This window comes from Hylobates moloch, unplaced genomic scaffold, assembly GCF_009828535.3.
Source record: "Hylobates moloch isolate HMO894 unplaced genomic scaffold, HMol_V3 SCAFFOLD_8, whole genome shotgun sequence".
NCBI lineage: Eukaryota > Metazoa > Chordata > Mammalia > Primates > Hylobatidae > Hylobates > Hylobates moloch.
The window spans coordinates 32,311,213-32,329,010 of NW_026652283.1; the positions used below are offsets into that span (position 1 = coordinate 32,311,213).

At 41.2% G+C, this 17,798-nt stretch overlaps 1 protein-coding gene across 3 annotated transcripts in view; it reads left to right on the top strand.

The window, feature by feature from the left end:
• DENND5B (DENN domain containing 5B) overlaps positions 1-17,798 on the top strand; it is a 217,200-nt gene that overhangs the window by 128,142 nt on the left and 71,260 nt on the right. For all 3 annotated transcript variants that reach the window (XM_032159990.2, XM_032159991.2, XM_058443407.1), the window contains 2 exons: positions 9,295-9,482; positions 16,865-17,401. In XM_032159990.2, the coding sequence (XP_032015881.1) occupies positions 9,295-9,482; positions 16,865-17,401 (725 nt within the window). The remainder of the gene's footprint in view (positions 1-9,294; positions 9,483-16,864; positions 17,402-17,798) is intronic.

The following is a 17,798-nucleotide window of genomic DNA, read 5'->3' on the forward strand; positions in this document are numbered from 1 at the left end:
CTCTTTTCAATAACCGATTTTCATGGAAAGTAAGAGTGAAAACTACTCTCTCACAACCATGAGAATGGCACAAAGCCATTCATGAGGGATCCACCCCCAGGACCCAAACACCTCACCTCCAACATTGGGGCCAAACAAACCATGTCCAAACCATAGCACCAGGCCACATACATTTTTTGTTGGATGACTGCAAAATCAGGGGTTCCCCAACACCATCCTCCAACCCCTCAAGTTCTATAAATTCCCAGAATGATTCACAGAACTCCAGAAAGCACTTCACTTACTGCTAACTGGTTTATTATAAAGGATACAACTGAGGAACAGCCAAATGGAAGAGAGGTGTAAAAGGTGTAGGGTGGGTGCAGAGCAGAGCTGCTATGCTTTCCTTGGACTTACCCAGCACCTTAATGTATTCACCGGTCCAGACGCTCCTCTGTATTTCTGCTTCATTTTTTTTTTTTTTGAGATGGAGTCTGTCTCTGTCACCCAGGCTGGAGTGCAGTGGCGTGATCTCGGCTCACTGCAACCTCTGCCTCCAGGTTCAGGTGATTCTCCTGCCTCAGCCTCCCAAGTAGCTGGGATTATAGGTGCATGCCACCACCGCTAGCTAATTTTTGTATTTTTAGTAGAGACAAGTTTCACCATGTTGGCCAGGCTGGTCTTGAACTCCTGACCTCCAGTGATCCACCTGCCTCGGCCTCCCAAAGTGCTGGGATTACAGACCTGAGGCAATGCACCTGGCCGCCTCTATTTTTTTCTTGAATAAATTTTTGTTCCTCGCTATTTTCTCTAAGAAAATTTTTATTAAGCTTTCAATTTATTAGCAAAAAGTCTTAATATTTCCTTATTTTCTTGACCCCTGTTATATCTGTAGTTTTGTCCTCCTTTTCTTTCCTAATACTGTTTGTGCATTCTCTTTTTCCCCGAATTATTTTTACCTGGAGTTTGTCAATTATGTTACTCCTTTTTGTTTGTTTGGTTTTTTGAGACAGGGCCTCACCCTGTTGCCCATCCTGGAGTGCAGTAGCACGATCAAGGCTCACTTCAGTCTTGACCTCCCTGGGCTCAGGCAATCCTCCTGCCTTAGCCTCCCACATAGCTGGAGCTACAGGTGTGTGCCACCATGCCTGGCTAATTTTTTTTTTATTTATTTTTTGAAATGACAGGGTCGCACTGTGTTTCCTAGACTAATCCCAAGCTCCTGGGCTCAAGCGATCCTCCTGCGTTGGCCTCCCAAAGTGCTGGGATCACAGGCATGAGCCATTGTGCCCAGCCCTATTACTCTTTTTTTAAAGAACTAGCTTTTTCTTTCACTGGTGTCTTCTATTGTACCTTTGTTTTCTGTTTTATTAATTTATGGTTTTGTTTTTATTATTCACTTCTTTCTACTACTTTCTTTGGGCTTATTAAACCTTTCTTTCTCCCCACCTGCCCACCAAAACCAGTATCTTAAGCACTTGAGTCCTGTGTTAGCTACATCCCACAAGTCTTAGTATCTGATATTTTCATTATCATTGAATTCTAAAAAAAAAAAAAAAAAAAAAATTTTGAGACAGGGTCTTGCTGTGTCACCCAGACTGGAATGCAGTGGTGTGATCACAGCTCATGGCAGCCTCAACTTCTCAGGCTCAAGCCATCTTCCCACCTCAACCTCCCTTGTAGCTGGGACTACAGGTGCATGCCACCACACTTGGCCAATTTTTAAATTTTTTTTAAAGGTAGGGTCTCCGTATGTTGCCCAGGCTGGTCTTGAACTCCTGGGCTCGAGCAATTCTTTCACCTCGGCCTCTCAAAGTGCTGGGATTAGAGGTGTGAGCCACCATACCTGGCTAGTTCTAAGAATTTTTAAAATTTCATTTATTTTGGCCATTTGTCTTGCTTTTCTCTCTCTCTCTCTCTGTTTTTGATGTTTTGAATTGATTTAAATTTTTTTCTCATTGCAGTTTTTTCTGTTTAGATGTTATGTGCTCTTTCTCTTTCTTAATGGTAAATTTTGAGATTTCAACATGAACAGTTACTTCTTATAGAATCTTCACAGATGCTATAAAATGCTTTAACTCCATGCCCATCGTGGCTTGTTATGATTGTTCAGTTTTAATAATTCCTCAAATTAGACATTTTTATTCTATACACTTGGTTTTGTTTGAATTTACTCATAGTGACCTTATTTTGTTTTTCTTTGAAACAAGGTCTCACTCTGTTGCCTAGGCTGGAGTGCAGTGATGCAACTGAACTCCTGGGCTCAGGTGATCCGACTGCCTCAGCCTCCTGACAGCTGGGACTACAGGCACGCGCCACCATGCTGGGCTAATTTTTTTCTTTCTTTTTTTTTTTCTTTTTGTAGAGATGGGGGTCTAACTATCTTGTCCAGGCTGGTCGTGAAGTCCTGGGCTCAAGCAGTCCTCTGCCTCAGCCTCCCAAAGTGCTGGGATTATAGGTGTGAGCCACTGCACCCAGCCTGTTATTATTTTTTGAAAATTCACATTTTATTTCATATCTTAGAGATTTCTTTTGAGATCAGTCTTCTTCCTAACATGTGTTCTTAGAAGTTCCTTTCCTGAGATAGCTTTCTCTATTAGATTTTGTTTTGTCCTTGTTTTTGAAAAATAGTTCATTGGATGTTAAATTCTATGTTAAAAGTTTTTTTTTCTCTTAGTACTCTGAGGATAATATTCTGTCATCTTCTGGTTTCCTGTGTTGCTGGTGAGAAGTCAGCTATCACCTCTAATGTCATTCTAATGAATGACTCTCGTTGTTATTCATTAGCCAGAAATCTGTCTTTTCAACTCTGGTTATATTTAAGATTTTCTGTCTTTGGTGTCTAATATTTTGACTGATTTATCTGAATGAGGCTTTCTTTATTTGTTTTGCTTGTGATTCATTATGTTTCCTGAAATTTAAGAATTAATGTCCTTTACCCATTTTGGAAAATTCTCCACTATCTTTGTAAATATTGCATTCATGTATCTTTTTTTAATCCTCCTGAAATTCTAATTAAACTTTTTTTGGGGTTGTTTTTTTTTTTTTTTTTTTTTTTTTGAGACAGAGTCTCGCTCTGTCGCCCAGGATGGAGTACGTGGTGCGAACTCTGCTCACTGTAACCTCTGCTTCCTGGGTTCAAGCAATTCTCCTGTCTCAGCCTCCTGAGTAGCTAGGACTATAGGCGCATGCCACCATGACCAGCTAATTTTTGTATTTTTAGTAGAGACGGGGTTTCACCGTATTGGTCAGGCTGGTCTCAAACTCCTGACATCAAGTGATCCACCTGCCATGGCCTCCCAAAGTGCTGGGATTACAGGCATGAGCCACTGTGTCCAGCCTTAAACATGTTAATCTATCTTGCTCAATCTTCCATATCTCTCAACCCCATTTTTTGTTTTTTTTCTTTAGATGGAGTCTCACTCTGTTGCCAGGCTGGAGTGCAGTGTTGCAATCTTGTCTCACTGCAAACTCTGCCTCCCGGTTTCAAGTGGTTCTCCTGCCTCAGCCTCCCGAGTAGCTGGGACCACAGGTGTGCGCCGCCATGCCCAACCAATTTTTGTGTTTTTAGTAGAGACAGGGTTTCACCATGTTGGCCAGGATGGTCTCGATCTCTTGACCTCGTGATCCGCCCACCTTGGCCTCCCAAAGTGTTTACAGGCGTGAGCCACCACACCCAGCCTCATTCCCATTTTCTGTGTGTCTCTGTGCTGCATTCTGGGTAATTTCTCCACATCTGTCTCCTGCTTTATGAATTCCCTCTTTACCTGTGTTTAATCTATAATTATCCCTTTCTTTGACATTTTTTGGTCACAGTGAAGCTTGTTACAGACAAACTTGTTTAGGTTGGGTGGTTTAGGTGGTGTGGTGGCTCCACATTGATGTCATACTGAGGACAGGGGTCAAGTACGCCATGATTAGTCTTTGCTCTTACCTCAGGAGCTGCCAGAGGCTGTGCCTTTCATTTTCTAGTGCTGTAGGTCATTGTTGGCAATACCTGAGATGAATTTCTGTGAAACTAGGGAGATAAGCCAAATTATGCATGTGTCTGAGACCTCAAAGCCAACATAATTCAGATAATGCTCAGTCACATTGGGCCAGGCGCATGGCTCACGCCTGTAATCCCTGCATTTGGAAGGCTGAGACAGGCAGATTACTTGAGGTCAGGAGAGACTAGCCTGGCCAACATAGTGAAACCCCATCTCTACAAAAATACAAAAATTAGCCAGGCATGGTGGTGTGCACCTGTAATCCCAGCTGCTGGGGAGGCTGAGGCGGGAGAACCACTTGAACTCGGGAGGCGGAGGTTGCAGTGAGCCAAGTTCATGCCACTGCACTCCAGCCTGGGCAACAGAGCGAGATTCCATCTCAAAAATAAAAATAAAAAATAATCATTCACAGCGTCCAGGATCATAGGTGTGTAATCCCCCGGCTACATCAGGAAGTCCACCAAAGGCATACTGGATGCCACCAGCAGCTTCACATCTCCATTGGCAGTGCTTGGCAGGGCATAAGCCTTGCTAGACACAGCTCCTGGTCTGCACCACCATGGTTCCTGTGCCGCCAGCCACAGGTCCAGACCTAGACCCCTCTGTTGCCCTTGAGGGGCTGACCTTATTCTCCACAGTGATGCTAGTGGACAGCATGGCAGGGGTTGAGGCAGCAGAGGCCATTGCCACCTTGGGATCTGTGCCAGAGCCACCACTAGGCAAATTTTTGACAGTATGTTTTTATTGTATAACATAGGCATAATTTTTTATGTCTACTTTTATTTCATTTTACATGCCTTAGATGTTAACACATTAATTTCTCAAAGCACGTTTACTGGCTACTCATCATGTAGTAGGTCATTTGTTGAATGCTAACAATTCTGAGATTAAAAATACAGACATGTCCAGACACAGTGGCTCATGCCTGTAATCTCAGCACTTTGGGAGGCAGAGGCAGGCAGATCACTTGAGATCAGGAGTTCAAGACCAACATGGCGAAACCCCATTCTACAAAAAACACAAAAAGTTAGCCGGGCGTGGTGGTGCACAGCTGTAATCCAAGCTTCTCGGGAGGCTGAGGCATGAGAATCACTTGAACCTGGGAGGCAGAGGCTGCAGTGAACCAAGATTGCACCACTGCACTCCAGCCTGGACGAAAGAGTGAGACCCTATCTCCAAAAATAAATAAAAAGAAGAATACAGATATTGCTCTCTAGGAGATGATGGTGTATTGGGGAAGAGAGACCATGAAGAGAGAATTATGATAGAATTGTAATGTTTTAGTGAGATGAATAATTCCTGTGATGGAAATAAAGATAGGGTACTGTTGAAGCATGTAGATAGTACTCTGGTGATAATAAGAAGTGTTAGGGAAGGCTTTCCAAAGAAGCAATTGCCTGAGGAAAAAGTGGAACCTAGTCAGGCAGTGCAAGGGGAAGGGACATTCTGGGCAGAGGAAAACAATATACATGGGGCACAAGGCCTGTGAAAACACGGACAGCAAGCAAGTGGTCTTACTGCATACGGAGTGGTGATAAGGAATGAGGCAGACAAGGGTCAAATCATGAAGAGCCTCATGTGCCTTGCCGAGGCCTGTCTTAAATATTAAAATAACTTCTTTTATTCATTCATCACTTTGAGTGTCAATTATAAAAAGACTTTCCTAAAATACTTAAGTTTTAAAAAAATGCTTAAAGAAGAAAACTCTGCCTTTTATTTCTTGATTCAGTTAAAAAGAATTGTCTTGTTTCTGCTGAGTAATTGCATTATTAAAAAGTGTGTGGGCCGGGCACAGTGGCTCACGCCTGTAATCTCAGCACTTTGGGAGGCCAAGGCACGTGGATCACCTGAGGTCAGGAGTTCGAGACCAGCCTGGCCAACATGGTGAAACCCCATCTCTACTAAAAATACAAAAAAAATTAGCCAGGTGTGGTGGCGTGTGCCTGTAATCCCAGCTACTTGGGAGGCTGAGTGAGGCAGGAGAATCGCCTGAACCCGGGAAGTGGAGGTTGCAGTGATCCGAGATTAAGCCATTGCACTCCAGCCTGGGCAGCAAGAGTGAAAACTCGATCTCAAAAAAAAAATTAATAATAATAATGTGTGTGGTACTTCAACCAGTCTTGAAGAGAATGCAGAACTGGAAAGAAGAATAGACATAGAACACCCACAACACATGGATGGAGTAAAATCTAAGCATGTCTTTTTAAGTTATAGATATCTAGCAAAATTATATATATTCTTATCCCATCATCATTTATTCATTCAAAAATATTGTTTTAGCCTCTATTATATGTCAGATACTGTGGTAAATACTGAGGTTACAAGAATATAAAAGGCCCCAATCCTTGGTTGAAATGATGGCCACAGAGTAGAATCTAAGGAGATTTCTCTGGATTTGGTCTTCATGGTCTATAACTGTAAATAACTGTCTCTTCCTACTCCTAGTGGGTTTTTGTTGTTGTTGGGTTTTTTGTTTGTTTGTTTGTTTTTTGTTTTTTTGAGACAGAATCTCACTCTGTCACCCAGGCCTGGAGTGCAGTGGTACGATCTCAGCTCACTGCAACCTCTGCCTCCTGGGTTCAAGTAATTCTTGTGCCTCAGCCTCAGATTACAGGCATGTGCCGCTATGCCTAATTTTTATATTTTTACTAGAGACAGGGTTTTGCCATGATGGGCAGGCTAGTCTTGAACTCCTGGCCTCAGGTGATTCTCCCACCTTGGCCTCCCAAAGTGCTGGGATTACAGGTGTTGAGCCACTGTGCTTGGCTTTTTTTTTCTTTTTTTTCCTGAGACGGAGTCTCACTGTTGCCCAGGCTGGAGTGCAGTGGCGCAATCCCGGCTCACTGCAACCTCCACCTCCTGGGTTCAAGCAATTCTCCTGCCTTAGCCTCCCAAGTAACTGGGATTACAGGTGCCTGCCACCACGCCCTGCTAATTTTTGTATTTTTAGTAGAAGCAGGGTTTCACCATGTTGCCCAGACTGGCCTCTAACTCCTGACCTCAGGTAGTCCACCCACCTCTGTCTCCCAAAGTACTGGGATCACAGGCATAAGCCACTGTGCCTGGCCAGCCTTTTTTTGTATTTTGTTAGGATTCTGTTGAACTTAAGAGGAAAAAAAATAACAGTAGTATCAGTAAATTTTAGTCAGCACTGGGTGTGAAGTAGGCCCTATGCTTTATGGGTAAAATCAGAGAAAATGGATGCCATTATGTCCTTAGGAAACCCACAGAGAGGAGAGACAGTACGGGGGCCAAGTGCCATAATGGAGTCCTGTGATAGTGCAGAACTTCAATTAGTTCTGATTAGGGCACAGTTTCTACATCTAGGGGCCATCCAGCCGACCTCAGGGGTTTCAGGTCAGCTTTTCATCCTCACCCCATCCCTGCCCCTGGGATAAAAGACCCATATTGCCTACAGTTCAAACATCTGCCTGATTATCCTAGCAGAGTGGTAGGAACTGATTTTCTGATCTCCTCTACTACCCGCCTCACCTGCACAGAGAGTACCAGCTGTCTCAGCCTAGCTTCTTCAGTGGGCCTTGGCTGATAAAATGTGTGTGTCCACCCCAGGTAATTAGGTTAGCTCTTTGTGCTCGTATGACTGACACCTACCTTTTAGGGCACCTGGTGTTTGTTTTAGAAGTTATTTCTATAAACAGGTTTTCACCTAAAATTTGAATCTTTATGAATCAAATAAGGAAAATTTCAAATAAACTTGGGCTGTGGATAACTGATGATTCATTACCAAAAAGGTAGTCATTTAAAATTATAAAATGACCCAAAAAATTTAAATGGAAAACATCCTGTTTATGCTTGGTCAGGTCTTTGAGTTGATGTGACTCAAGCAACATCTGATCACTTCCTTAACCTTTTAAAAAAGACTCCCCTAAATTCTTCCTCGCAAAGATTTCACTGTATTTGTTCACAATGGGTTCTGTGAAAGGATTATTACAAGCCCACAATCATTATCTTCAATTCTACAAATCCAAAAAATTGTGAAAAGCAAACATTCTTTTTGTAACTCATTCATCAGCAAAACCAGACCTGAACCAAAGTGACCCTATTCATATTCTTTGATTATCTGTCCTACTGGGACATACATGGTTTGCTGCAGAAATATTAATGTATCTGATTATAGGATACTGCCCTAGATAGTTCATATATGTGGTATATGCACCATACTGCTTTTCTAAATTAAAAAATCTGAATTCTAAAACATATCTACTTCCAAACATTTAAATAGGAATTGTGAACATATGTAAGTATAAAGCAGCCTTTGCAGAGTGGTTTAAAAGGCTACTTTACTATTGTGGGGAGATTTTAATTTTGATAAACTAGTGAGTTCATGTAAATAAAACATAACAAAAACACTAATCCTTAATTTTCTGTTAACTCGAGAATACCCAGATATGATAGTTTTGTGGTTAGGGGTTAGACATAGGAAGTGTGACTATGAATGCATGTATCTGTTTGACTTCTTGTACCCCCAAAATAAAGGCTAAAATAAATATAATCAGCTAACCAAAAGCTATAGCCACAATCATATATACTGTGTAAGAAAAAAGCCTCTGATGGAGGTTGCAGTGAGCCGAGATCGTGCCATTGCACTCCAGCCTCGGCGATGGGGCCAGACTGTCTCAAAACAAAAGAAAAAGAAAAAAGAAAAATGCCTCTGAATTGGGAATTGTGTGAGCATTCATGGTGGTTCACGCCTGTAATCCCAGCACTTTGGGAGGCCGAGGTAGTCGGGTTGCTTGAGGTCAAGAGTTCAAGATCACCCTGGCCAACATGGAGAATCCCCATCTCTACTAAAAATACAAAAATTAGCCTGGTGTGGTGGTGGGCGCCTATAATCCCAGCTACTTGGGAGGCTGAGGCAGGAGAATCGCTTGAATCCGAGATGCGGAGGTTGCAGTGAGCCAAGATCGCAACATTGCACTCCAGCTTGGGCAACAAAGCGAGACTCCATCTCAAAAATAATAATGTTACACTGTATCTTGTACATTTTTAGTGGGATAAATGCCAAGAGCAGTTTTATTAGTTCTTGATTCCTCCACACTTTAAGAGAATATAAGTTCGTCTACCCATGATTTTAAGAAGCAAAGAGTGTGATGTTTCCCACCTACCCACACCCCCTTAAAACTATTCAAATGAAACCATTTAATTCTTTAATTACAGTGGAATAGAACTATTTGCTGTATGATCATAAAGAAATATTTACTTTTAATGCAGAAATTTTTTTCCTAAGATCCCCATTTTCCAGCTTAATGAAGTGATTGTGTTTTTACTTGGACTCTTCCCTTTCCTTTTTCCTTGTTCTGTGCAGATTATCAACGCCTGATGACGGTGGCAGAAGGCATCACCACACTTTTGTTCCCATTTCAGTGGCAACATGTTTATGTGCCCATTCTACCTGCTTCTCTGCTACATTTTCTTGATGCTCCTGTCCCTTATCTGATGGGCCTTCAGTCAAAAGAAGGAACTGACCGTTCTAAACTAGAACTTCCTCAAGAGGTAAAACTACAACGAATGATGAAGCATTTACTGTTTGCTGATTTAGGTCAAGGCGACTCTCGTTAGATTGCATTGTCTTTGTCAAAATTTTATCTGTCTCTTTGACTCTCCTAAATCTCCAAGTATGGCTAGGGGAGAGCCTGAGCTATATAGAATGCAGACTCTTGATGATGACTACCACATAGTCATTAAACCTGGTTTAAAACAAGACAGTGGCTGATTTTCACAACTATACATTTGTGAAGATGGAGCAGTGGTAGCATGATCTCATTGCTTTATTCTAGTAACATATTTTTTTTCTTTACTGATGTTATAAATTTTGTTTTTAAACAATACAGCCCAGGTTTTAACATCCTTAAATCATTGTATCAATTGAGGTGAATTTGATTTTTGACCTCTATCAAATGAAAAGTAACATGTTGCAGCAAACTAGGGATAATGGAAATATCAAATACTTCAGTATTCTCTGTTTTCAGATACAAGGCCAGTTATTTGTTCTAAATGTCACCTTGGCCTGGTGGTTGAGATAAAAATTCTAACATCTAGCTTTTATGCCACCTTAAAGTTATACTTTCTGTGTGTTGTACTTTCAAATGTTTAAAAAAATAGGCCAGGCGCGGTAGGATTACAAGTGCTTGTAATCCCAGCACTTTGGGAGGCCAAGGTGGGCGGATCACAAGGTCAAGAGATCCAGACCATCCTGGCTAGCATGATGAAACCTGTCCCTACCAAAAATACCAAAAATTAGCCAGGCATGGTGGCACGCACCTGTAGTCCCAGCTACTTGGAAGGCTGAGGCAGGAGAATCGCTTGAACCCTAGAGGTATAGGTTTCAGTAAGCCAAGATCGTGCCACTGCACTCCAGGGCGACAGAGCAAGACTCCGTCTCAAAAATAAATAAATAAACAAGAATTATCGAAAGTGTATTTCTGATCTATAAAATAACACCTCCTAGGTGTTGTTTTTACTTTTTTTTTTTTTTCTTTTCTTTGGAGATGGAGTTTCGCTCTTGTTGCCCAGGCTAGAGTGCGATGGTGGGATCTTGGCTTACTGCCTCTCGGGTTTAAGTGATTCTCCTGCCTCATCCTCCCGAGTAGCTGGGATTACAGGCATGCACCACCATGCCCAGCTAATTTTGTATTTTTAGTAGAGACGGGTTTTCTTCATGTTGGTCAGGCTGGTCTCGAACTCACATCTTCAGGTGATCCACCCACCCCGGCCTCCCAAAATGCTGGGATTACAGGCCTGAGTCACCGTGCCAGGCCTAATTGTTACTTATTGTTAATGGTACTGAGGATTACCATGTAAAGTCTTTGAAATGAAATACGGATGAGAGTGTGCCACAGCCTTCCACAAAACATAAGATGATTAATTACATTATATCGCTAGCTATTTAATTCACATCTTTGTTAATAGAATCTCATGCTGAGATTCGCCTTTGTTTGTTCTTATTTCCCATAGAGATTCTCATTTTAATAAGTGAATTTAACACACTAAGCCACAGCCATTATATCCTGTAATGATTCTCATAATCATCCACTGCTTACTTTTATTCTAATGAATATTTCCCCACAAAAATTAACGTTTTTGCTCAAAGGAAAATAGCATGATTCAGATCACATAAGATACATATACAGACTATTGTTCTTTTTGGGCTTGTGCATGTTTTTCTTCTCTGTTTTACCTCTTTTCTCTATTCCTTGAATGTTCTTGTTTTCGCTTTCATTAAATTAGTCAAGTATGTTATTTGCTCCAAAACGTTAATCCTTTAAGTTTTCAAGGAAAAAGAAATAGACTAGCCAAATGCATTTTGTTTTGAAGACTTGATATTTTAGTTTCTTGTTGAGTGACTGATTTTGTATGTTAATCCATATAATATTTTATAAGATAATTTATATGTATATTGTCTTTCCATTTTTCATAACAATTGTTGAGAGATTTTTAAATGGCACCTTGATATATCTGTAGTTGGGAAACCTTTCCATCTCTATGCCTGTTTGTATCCACTACAGATAAACAAATTTAAGGATTCTGAAAGCTCCTACAGTAATGTCTGTGATTTTCTAATTTTTCATTCATGAGATCAACACTGCTTAATAAATACATATATTCATCTGTTCATATAGTAGAATAATATGAAATAACCTGAATTAGCTGTGAAAATAGCAGTGCTTCTGTGTAGAACCTATAAATTAGGACATCATTGTTTTATAAGAAAAGGCTAACAGCCTGTCTCTTTGTTCTGGTATCATTTTACAATGAGATGAAATCTGCTTCACATAATTTTGGAGAGGAAGTAAATATAAACATAGTCATTTAAAAAAATGACTTAAATGCACTCACTAGTAATAATTCCTTCCACCTTTCCCTGAAAACTCTAAAATAAAATAATGGCTAAAAATAGTGACAAGGCTTCTAAACATAGTTACAAAAATGACAAATTTGCAAAATGATTATTTTAAGAAGGTATGACTTTAGTTGCTAGCTAACTAATATAACTACATAGCTTTATAAATTAGTCACCAATTAGCTATCCTCATGATTTAAGAGTGATAGCCACAAGTAGCCATTTGTAGTACTGTTTTTTAGGGAGTAAGGTAGAGAGAATGAGAGTGGAAGGAAGGCACTGAAGATTAATTGCATGGAATGTACCTCACTTTCTACTGTTCTTACTCATCTTCACAGTAACTAGTAGAGAAAAAGTTAAGAGAAAAACTGAAACAGAGCTGCTTTTGCAACTTTGTTCTTGTCATATCTTGCCCTGAGATTCTGAGGGAATAATTTATTTTATTTTTTAGACAGGGTCTCACTCTGTCACCCAGGCAGGAATGTGGTGGCACAGCTCACTGCAGCCTTGACCTCCTGAGCTCAAGAGATCCTCCCACCTCAGCCTCATGAGCAGCTGGGACGAGAGGCACACGCCACCACACCCAGCTAATTTTTTTAAATTATTATTTGTAGAGATGGAGTCTCTCTACATTGCCCAGGCTGGTCTTGAACTCTTGGGCTCAAGCGATCCTCTGGCTTTGGCTTCCCAAAGATTACCAGCATCATCCACAGCATCTGGCCCAGAGGGAATATTTTAAATGCTCTCCTCTCTCTGGCTTACCCTCAAGCTGGCTTAACTTCAGACACTGAGAAGTGAGATCACTTACTAAACATGAAGAGAGCTGCATTAGTCTCTCATTTGTGGATACTTCCTGCTCCCGCCTACAGTTTTAGGGTTCCCCCAAATGACCATCTCCTCAGAGCTTATTCTTTCATTTTCCAAACAGTTGTCTCATACACTATTTGTGTAGAATACAGTGGGAGACATCAAGTCAAATAAGAGGTGATTTCTGCTTTTCAAAAAAGTCACTTACAAATACCAATAACACAAGTTAGAAAGTAAGTCAGTAAGAGGAATGAATGAACAGAGAAGATACAGAGGAGATCAGAATGCCTTTAGGGTAAGGGTATAGGAAGGTTTCATGACAGAAGAGATGATTAAGCTTTAAGCCTTCGTTTTCTTTCTTTTGAGGGAATTTTTTTTTTTTTTTTTTTTTGAGACGGAGTCTCACTCTGTTGCCCAGGCTGGAGTGCAGTGGCACCATCTCAGCTCACTGCAACCTCCACCTGCCAGGCTCAAGTGATTCTTTTGCCTCAACTTCCCGAATAGCTGGGATTACAGGTGCACGCCACCACACTTGGCTAATTTTTGTATTTGCAGTAGAGATGGGGTTTCACCATGTTGGCCAGGCTGGTCTTGAACTTCTGACCTCAAATGATCCACCCATCTCAGGCTCCCAAAGTGCTGGGATTACAGGCATGAGCCTCTGTGCCCGGCCACTTTTGTTGTTGTTGTTGTTTTGTTTTTGAGACAGAGTCTCACTCTGTCACCTGGGCTGGGAGTGCAGTGGCATGATCTTGGCTCACTGCAACCTCTGCCTCCTGGGTTCAAGGGATTCTTCTGCCTCAGCCTCTCAAGTAGCTGAGATTACAGGCGCCTGCCACTACGCCCAGCTTATTTTTTGTGTTTAGTAGAGACGGGCTTTCACCTTGTTGGTCAGGCTGATCTCAAACTCCTGACCTTATGATTTGCTCACCTTGGCCTCCCAAAGTGCTGGGATTACAGGCATGAGCCACCATGCCCAGCCCACCTTTGTTGTTTTTAACAGGAAGTAGTTACATATCATGAAGGCTTGTGAGCAATGTTGATCAGTAGAAATATTTAGTCCTAAAGCAATGTCAGATTGAGGTGTTGAGTAAATTTTTATCATGTAATACTTATTGAGCTCTTCTGAATTTTTTTTTAATTTAATGGTGTTAAAAGTGAGAAGCAACTTATCAGAATGCCCTATTACAGAGTTCTTGTTTGTTTTGGAGAAAGGGCTTTTTGGTTTTCTTCAATACATTTTCATAACACCGTTTGTATTTCCTGTTCTACTTTGAGATAATCAAAGCCGCAGCTTGGGCCCTTCTTAAGCAGACATAGGAGACTTTTGTGGGATCATGAAGACAGACCAGTAGCTGTGGTGTTGGAACTCCTACCTTGTAGTACACTCAGCTCAGCAGTGATTTCATGACCATAATAAGCTTTAAAATTTCAGAAAATGTATCATTTTCCCTTTTCATAGGAGGAGAAGGATAGAAAAAGGTAGTAGGAAGGCATTAGTGAAGGGGATAGTACAAAATCTAAGTGGTGGGAGGTTGGTGGTTAACATTTAGATTAGCAAATTGGTAAATTTTTTCTTCTATTTTAAAGATTCTGAATCGGCTGGGTGCAGTGGCTCACACCTGTAATCCCAGCACTTTGGGACGCCAAGGTGGGCGGATCACAAGGTCAGGAGTTTGAGACCATCCTGGCTAACACGGTGAAACCCTGTCTCTGCTAAAAATACAAAAAAGAATTAGCCGGGCATGGTATCAGGTGCCTGTAGTCCCAGCTACTCGGGAGGCTGAGGCAGGAGAATGGCGTGAACCCAGGAGGTGGAGGTTGCAGTGAGCCAAGATCACGCCACTGCACTCCAGCCTGGGCAACAGAGCAAGACTCTGTCTCAAAAAAAAAAAAAAAAAAAAAAAAGATATTGAATCATCCATTTGAATTATATGACCTTCCATTTAAGCCTTTCAGTGTAAAGAGTGGTGTAGGCCGGCCAGGCGCAGTGGCTCATGCCTATAATCCCAGCACTGTGGGAGGCTGAGGCAGGTGGATTATGAGGTCAGGAGTTCAAGACCAGCCTGGCCAAGATGGTGAAACCCCATCTCCACTAAAAATATAAAAAATTAGCCAGGCGTGGTGGTGGACACCTGTAATCCCAGCTACTTGGGAGGCTGAGGCAGACAATTGCTTGAACCCAGAAGGCAGAGGTTGCAGAGAGCTGAGATTGCGCCACTACGCTCCAGCCTGGGCGACAGAGCAAGACTACATCTCAAAAAAAAAAAAAAAAAAGAATGGTATAGGCAGTGCTACTGTCTTCAGCAAGATGCGACATTTCAGCTCTTAATTTATTTAGAGAACTACTGACATTGGAGGTGAGGAAAAATAGCAGGGAAAGGCCATAAGCCACCAGTCTGTTTGAGGGTGCACATTTGGAACAGGTGCCAGGAAGTCACCTAATTTCTTGGGCCTTGGCTTCTTCATCTGCAAAATTAAAAGGCTGGATTCAAAGATTACATCAGGCTTTAGGAATCATTGTTGATCATCTGGCTTTGAATGGAGGAAAATCAATTTTTTTTTTTTTTTTTTGCCAGAGTCTCGCTGTGTTTTACCCAGGCTGGAGTGCAGTGGCATGATCTTAGCTCACTGCAACCTCTGCCTCCTGAGGTCAAGTGATTCTCCTGCCTCATCCTCCCGAGTAGCTGCGATTACAGGTGCATGCCACCATGCCCAGCTAATTTTTATATTTTTAGTAGAGACAGTTTCACCATGTTGGCCAGACTGGTCTTGAACTTCTGACCTCAAGTCGTCCTCCCGCCTCAGCCTCCCAAAGTGCTGGAATTACAGGCGTGAGGCACCATGCTAGGCCTCATTTTGAGTTTTTATTGAGCTTAATTTAGAATTTCACTATGCTGCTTGCTAATTGGTATCTAACAAGAAGAGCAAGGATCAAAAGAGAAAAACAGAGACCCGACTGGTTGCTTTCCCCTTTCCCCTTACTTTGCCATCTAGGATTAGAGAGCAGTATGAATTTTGCCCTTGGTGACCTGGGGTGGGGGAGCCAGGGAGAAACACATAGTGAAGCTTCCTATTTTGTTTATTGACTTTCACCCCATGTCTTGTGTTCAACCATTGATGTAATCAATATTATTTTTATGTGATGGGCTACACTTTTGGCACCCCACCCCCCAATCTAGAAGCACAACCTTCTTTTTAACTAACAACCTTGTCCTGATTAAGAAAGTATGGACAGTAGAGGTTAAATACTGTTTGGGGTCTACTACAGATACCTGAGGGATAATCAGAACTTTATGCATATGCTTGGCCTCTTGAATTTTCTATATCTACTTGAAAAATATTTAAAATATTTATTCAAAATAAATTCCAAATGTAGGGTGTAAACAAACTCAAAAAAACATTTCTTCTGATTTCTGTCACCTCTTTTTCTCAACTCAAAAGTATCTTGCGTGAATGCTTAATTATTCAAAGGTTAATCAAGTGCATAGTTATATATGCACTTCCCTCTACCACCTCTCTCTGCCTCCTGCATTAGGTATAATGACTTCTGAAATGGTTTTGCTCTAGGAGGTTTAGTGAATTTGGAGTAAAGTTAAAATTTGTGGATTATCTATTAATTGGATTGATTTTGCCAGTTTCATCCTATTAGGAGATACTACAGCTGGTTTTTGGTGATTATTGTCAATTCTAAATTACAGATGTTAGAGCAGTGGAGTGGCAAAGAAAGTTCAAGTGCATTCAGTGAGCGTTTTACCTAATATCATGTATTTGTAAGGTCTTAGGAGTGTGGGCACCCTTATCCACATAGGAATGCCTAATGGATGCCAATTGGTAGAAAATCATATTCAGATTATAATGCTGAGACCCAGAGAAAATTATTCATATATATTAAGTATGGTATAAAAAACTGACATAGGGGAAAATGATGGAAAAAGAGGTTATTTTTAAAGAATAAGAAATTCTGAACCTTGCAAAGATTAACATAAAAGGCACCATAATCTATGCTTTTGTTTGTAGTAGTTGGCAATAATTTTTTTTTCTTTTTGTAGACACAGGGTCTTGGTATGTTTCCCAGTCTTGTCTCGAACCCCTGGGCTCAAGCGATCCTCTTGCTTTGGCCTCCCAAAGTGCTGGGATTACGTGTGAGCCACTGTGGCTGGCAAGAATATGTTAGAACATACAATCCCTTTATGTTAAACCTTTGTCTTTCATGTTTCTCTTTCAGGCTAATTTGTGTTTTGTGGACATTGACAACCATTTTATTGAATTGCCTGAAGAATTTCCACAGTTCCCCAATAAAGTGGATTTTATCCAAGAACTCTCTGAGGTTCTTGTTCAATTTGGGATCCCTCCTGAGGGCAGCCTACATTGCAGTGAGAGTACCAGCAAACTGAAGAATATGGTTATGAAAGAATTGGTCAATGACAAAAAGAACGGCAATGTCTGTACTAATAACATCAGCATGTATGAGTTACTGAAGGGCAATGAAACCATAGCCCGCTTACAGGCTCTGGCCAAGCGTACTGGTGTGGCTGTGGAGAAAATGGACCTCTCTGCTTCTCTGGGTGAAAAAGACAAGGATTTAAAACTGCATTGTGAAGAGGCAGAACTAAGGGACTACCAGCTCAATGTACAGCTCCGAGAGGTCTTTGCTAACCGTTTTACGCAGATGTTTGCGGATTACGAAGCATTTGTCATTCAGACTGCCCAGGACATGGAATCCTGGCTGACCAACCGGGAACAGATGCAGAACTTTGACAAAGTAAAAAGAACCATAGTTTTCCTTTTGTGGTTATTAGTGGCTTTATTATTGATTTTAACATTTTTAAATTTTTTGTTCTTCTGTGCCTATGCTTACCCATATATTATTGATTTTGTTAACCTTTTTTAAATGCAGACTTTTTGTCTTCCAGCCCATTAAGAACTTTTCTTTACCAAGTGTTTTTATATTAGAAAAAATAATTTTACAAGAAAGCAAATAAACCAGCTCATTGAACTGGTCATTAAATTGTGTGTTAAATTGCCTGTAATCTCATTTTCAATTTTTCTTTACCTTAAAGATGCTTCAATTATAGAAACTCAGGCCGGGCACGGTGGCTCATGCCTATAATCCCAGAACTTTGGGAGGCCGAGGCGGACGGATCACGAGGTCAGGAGTT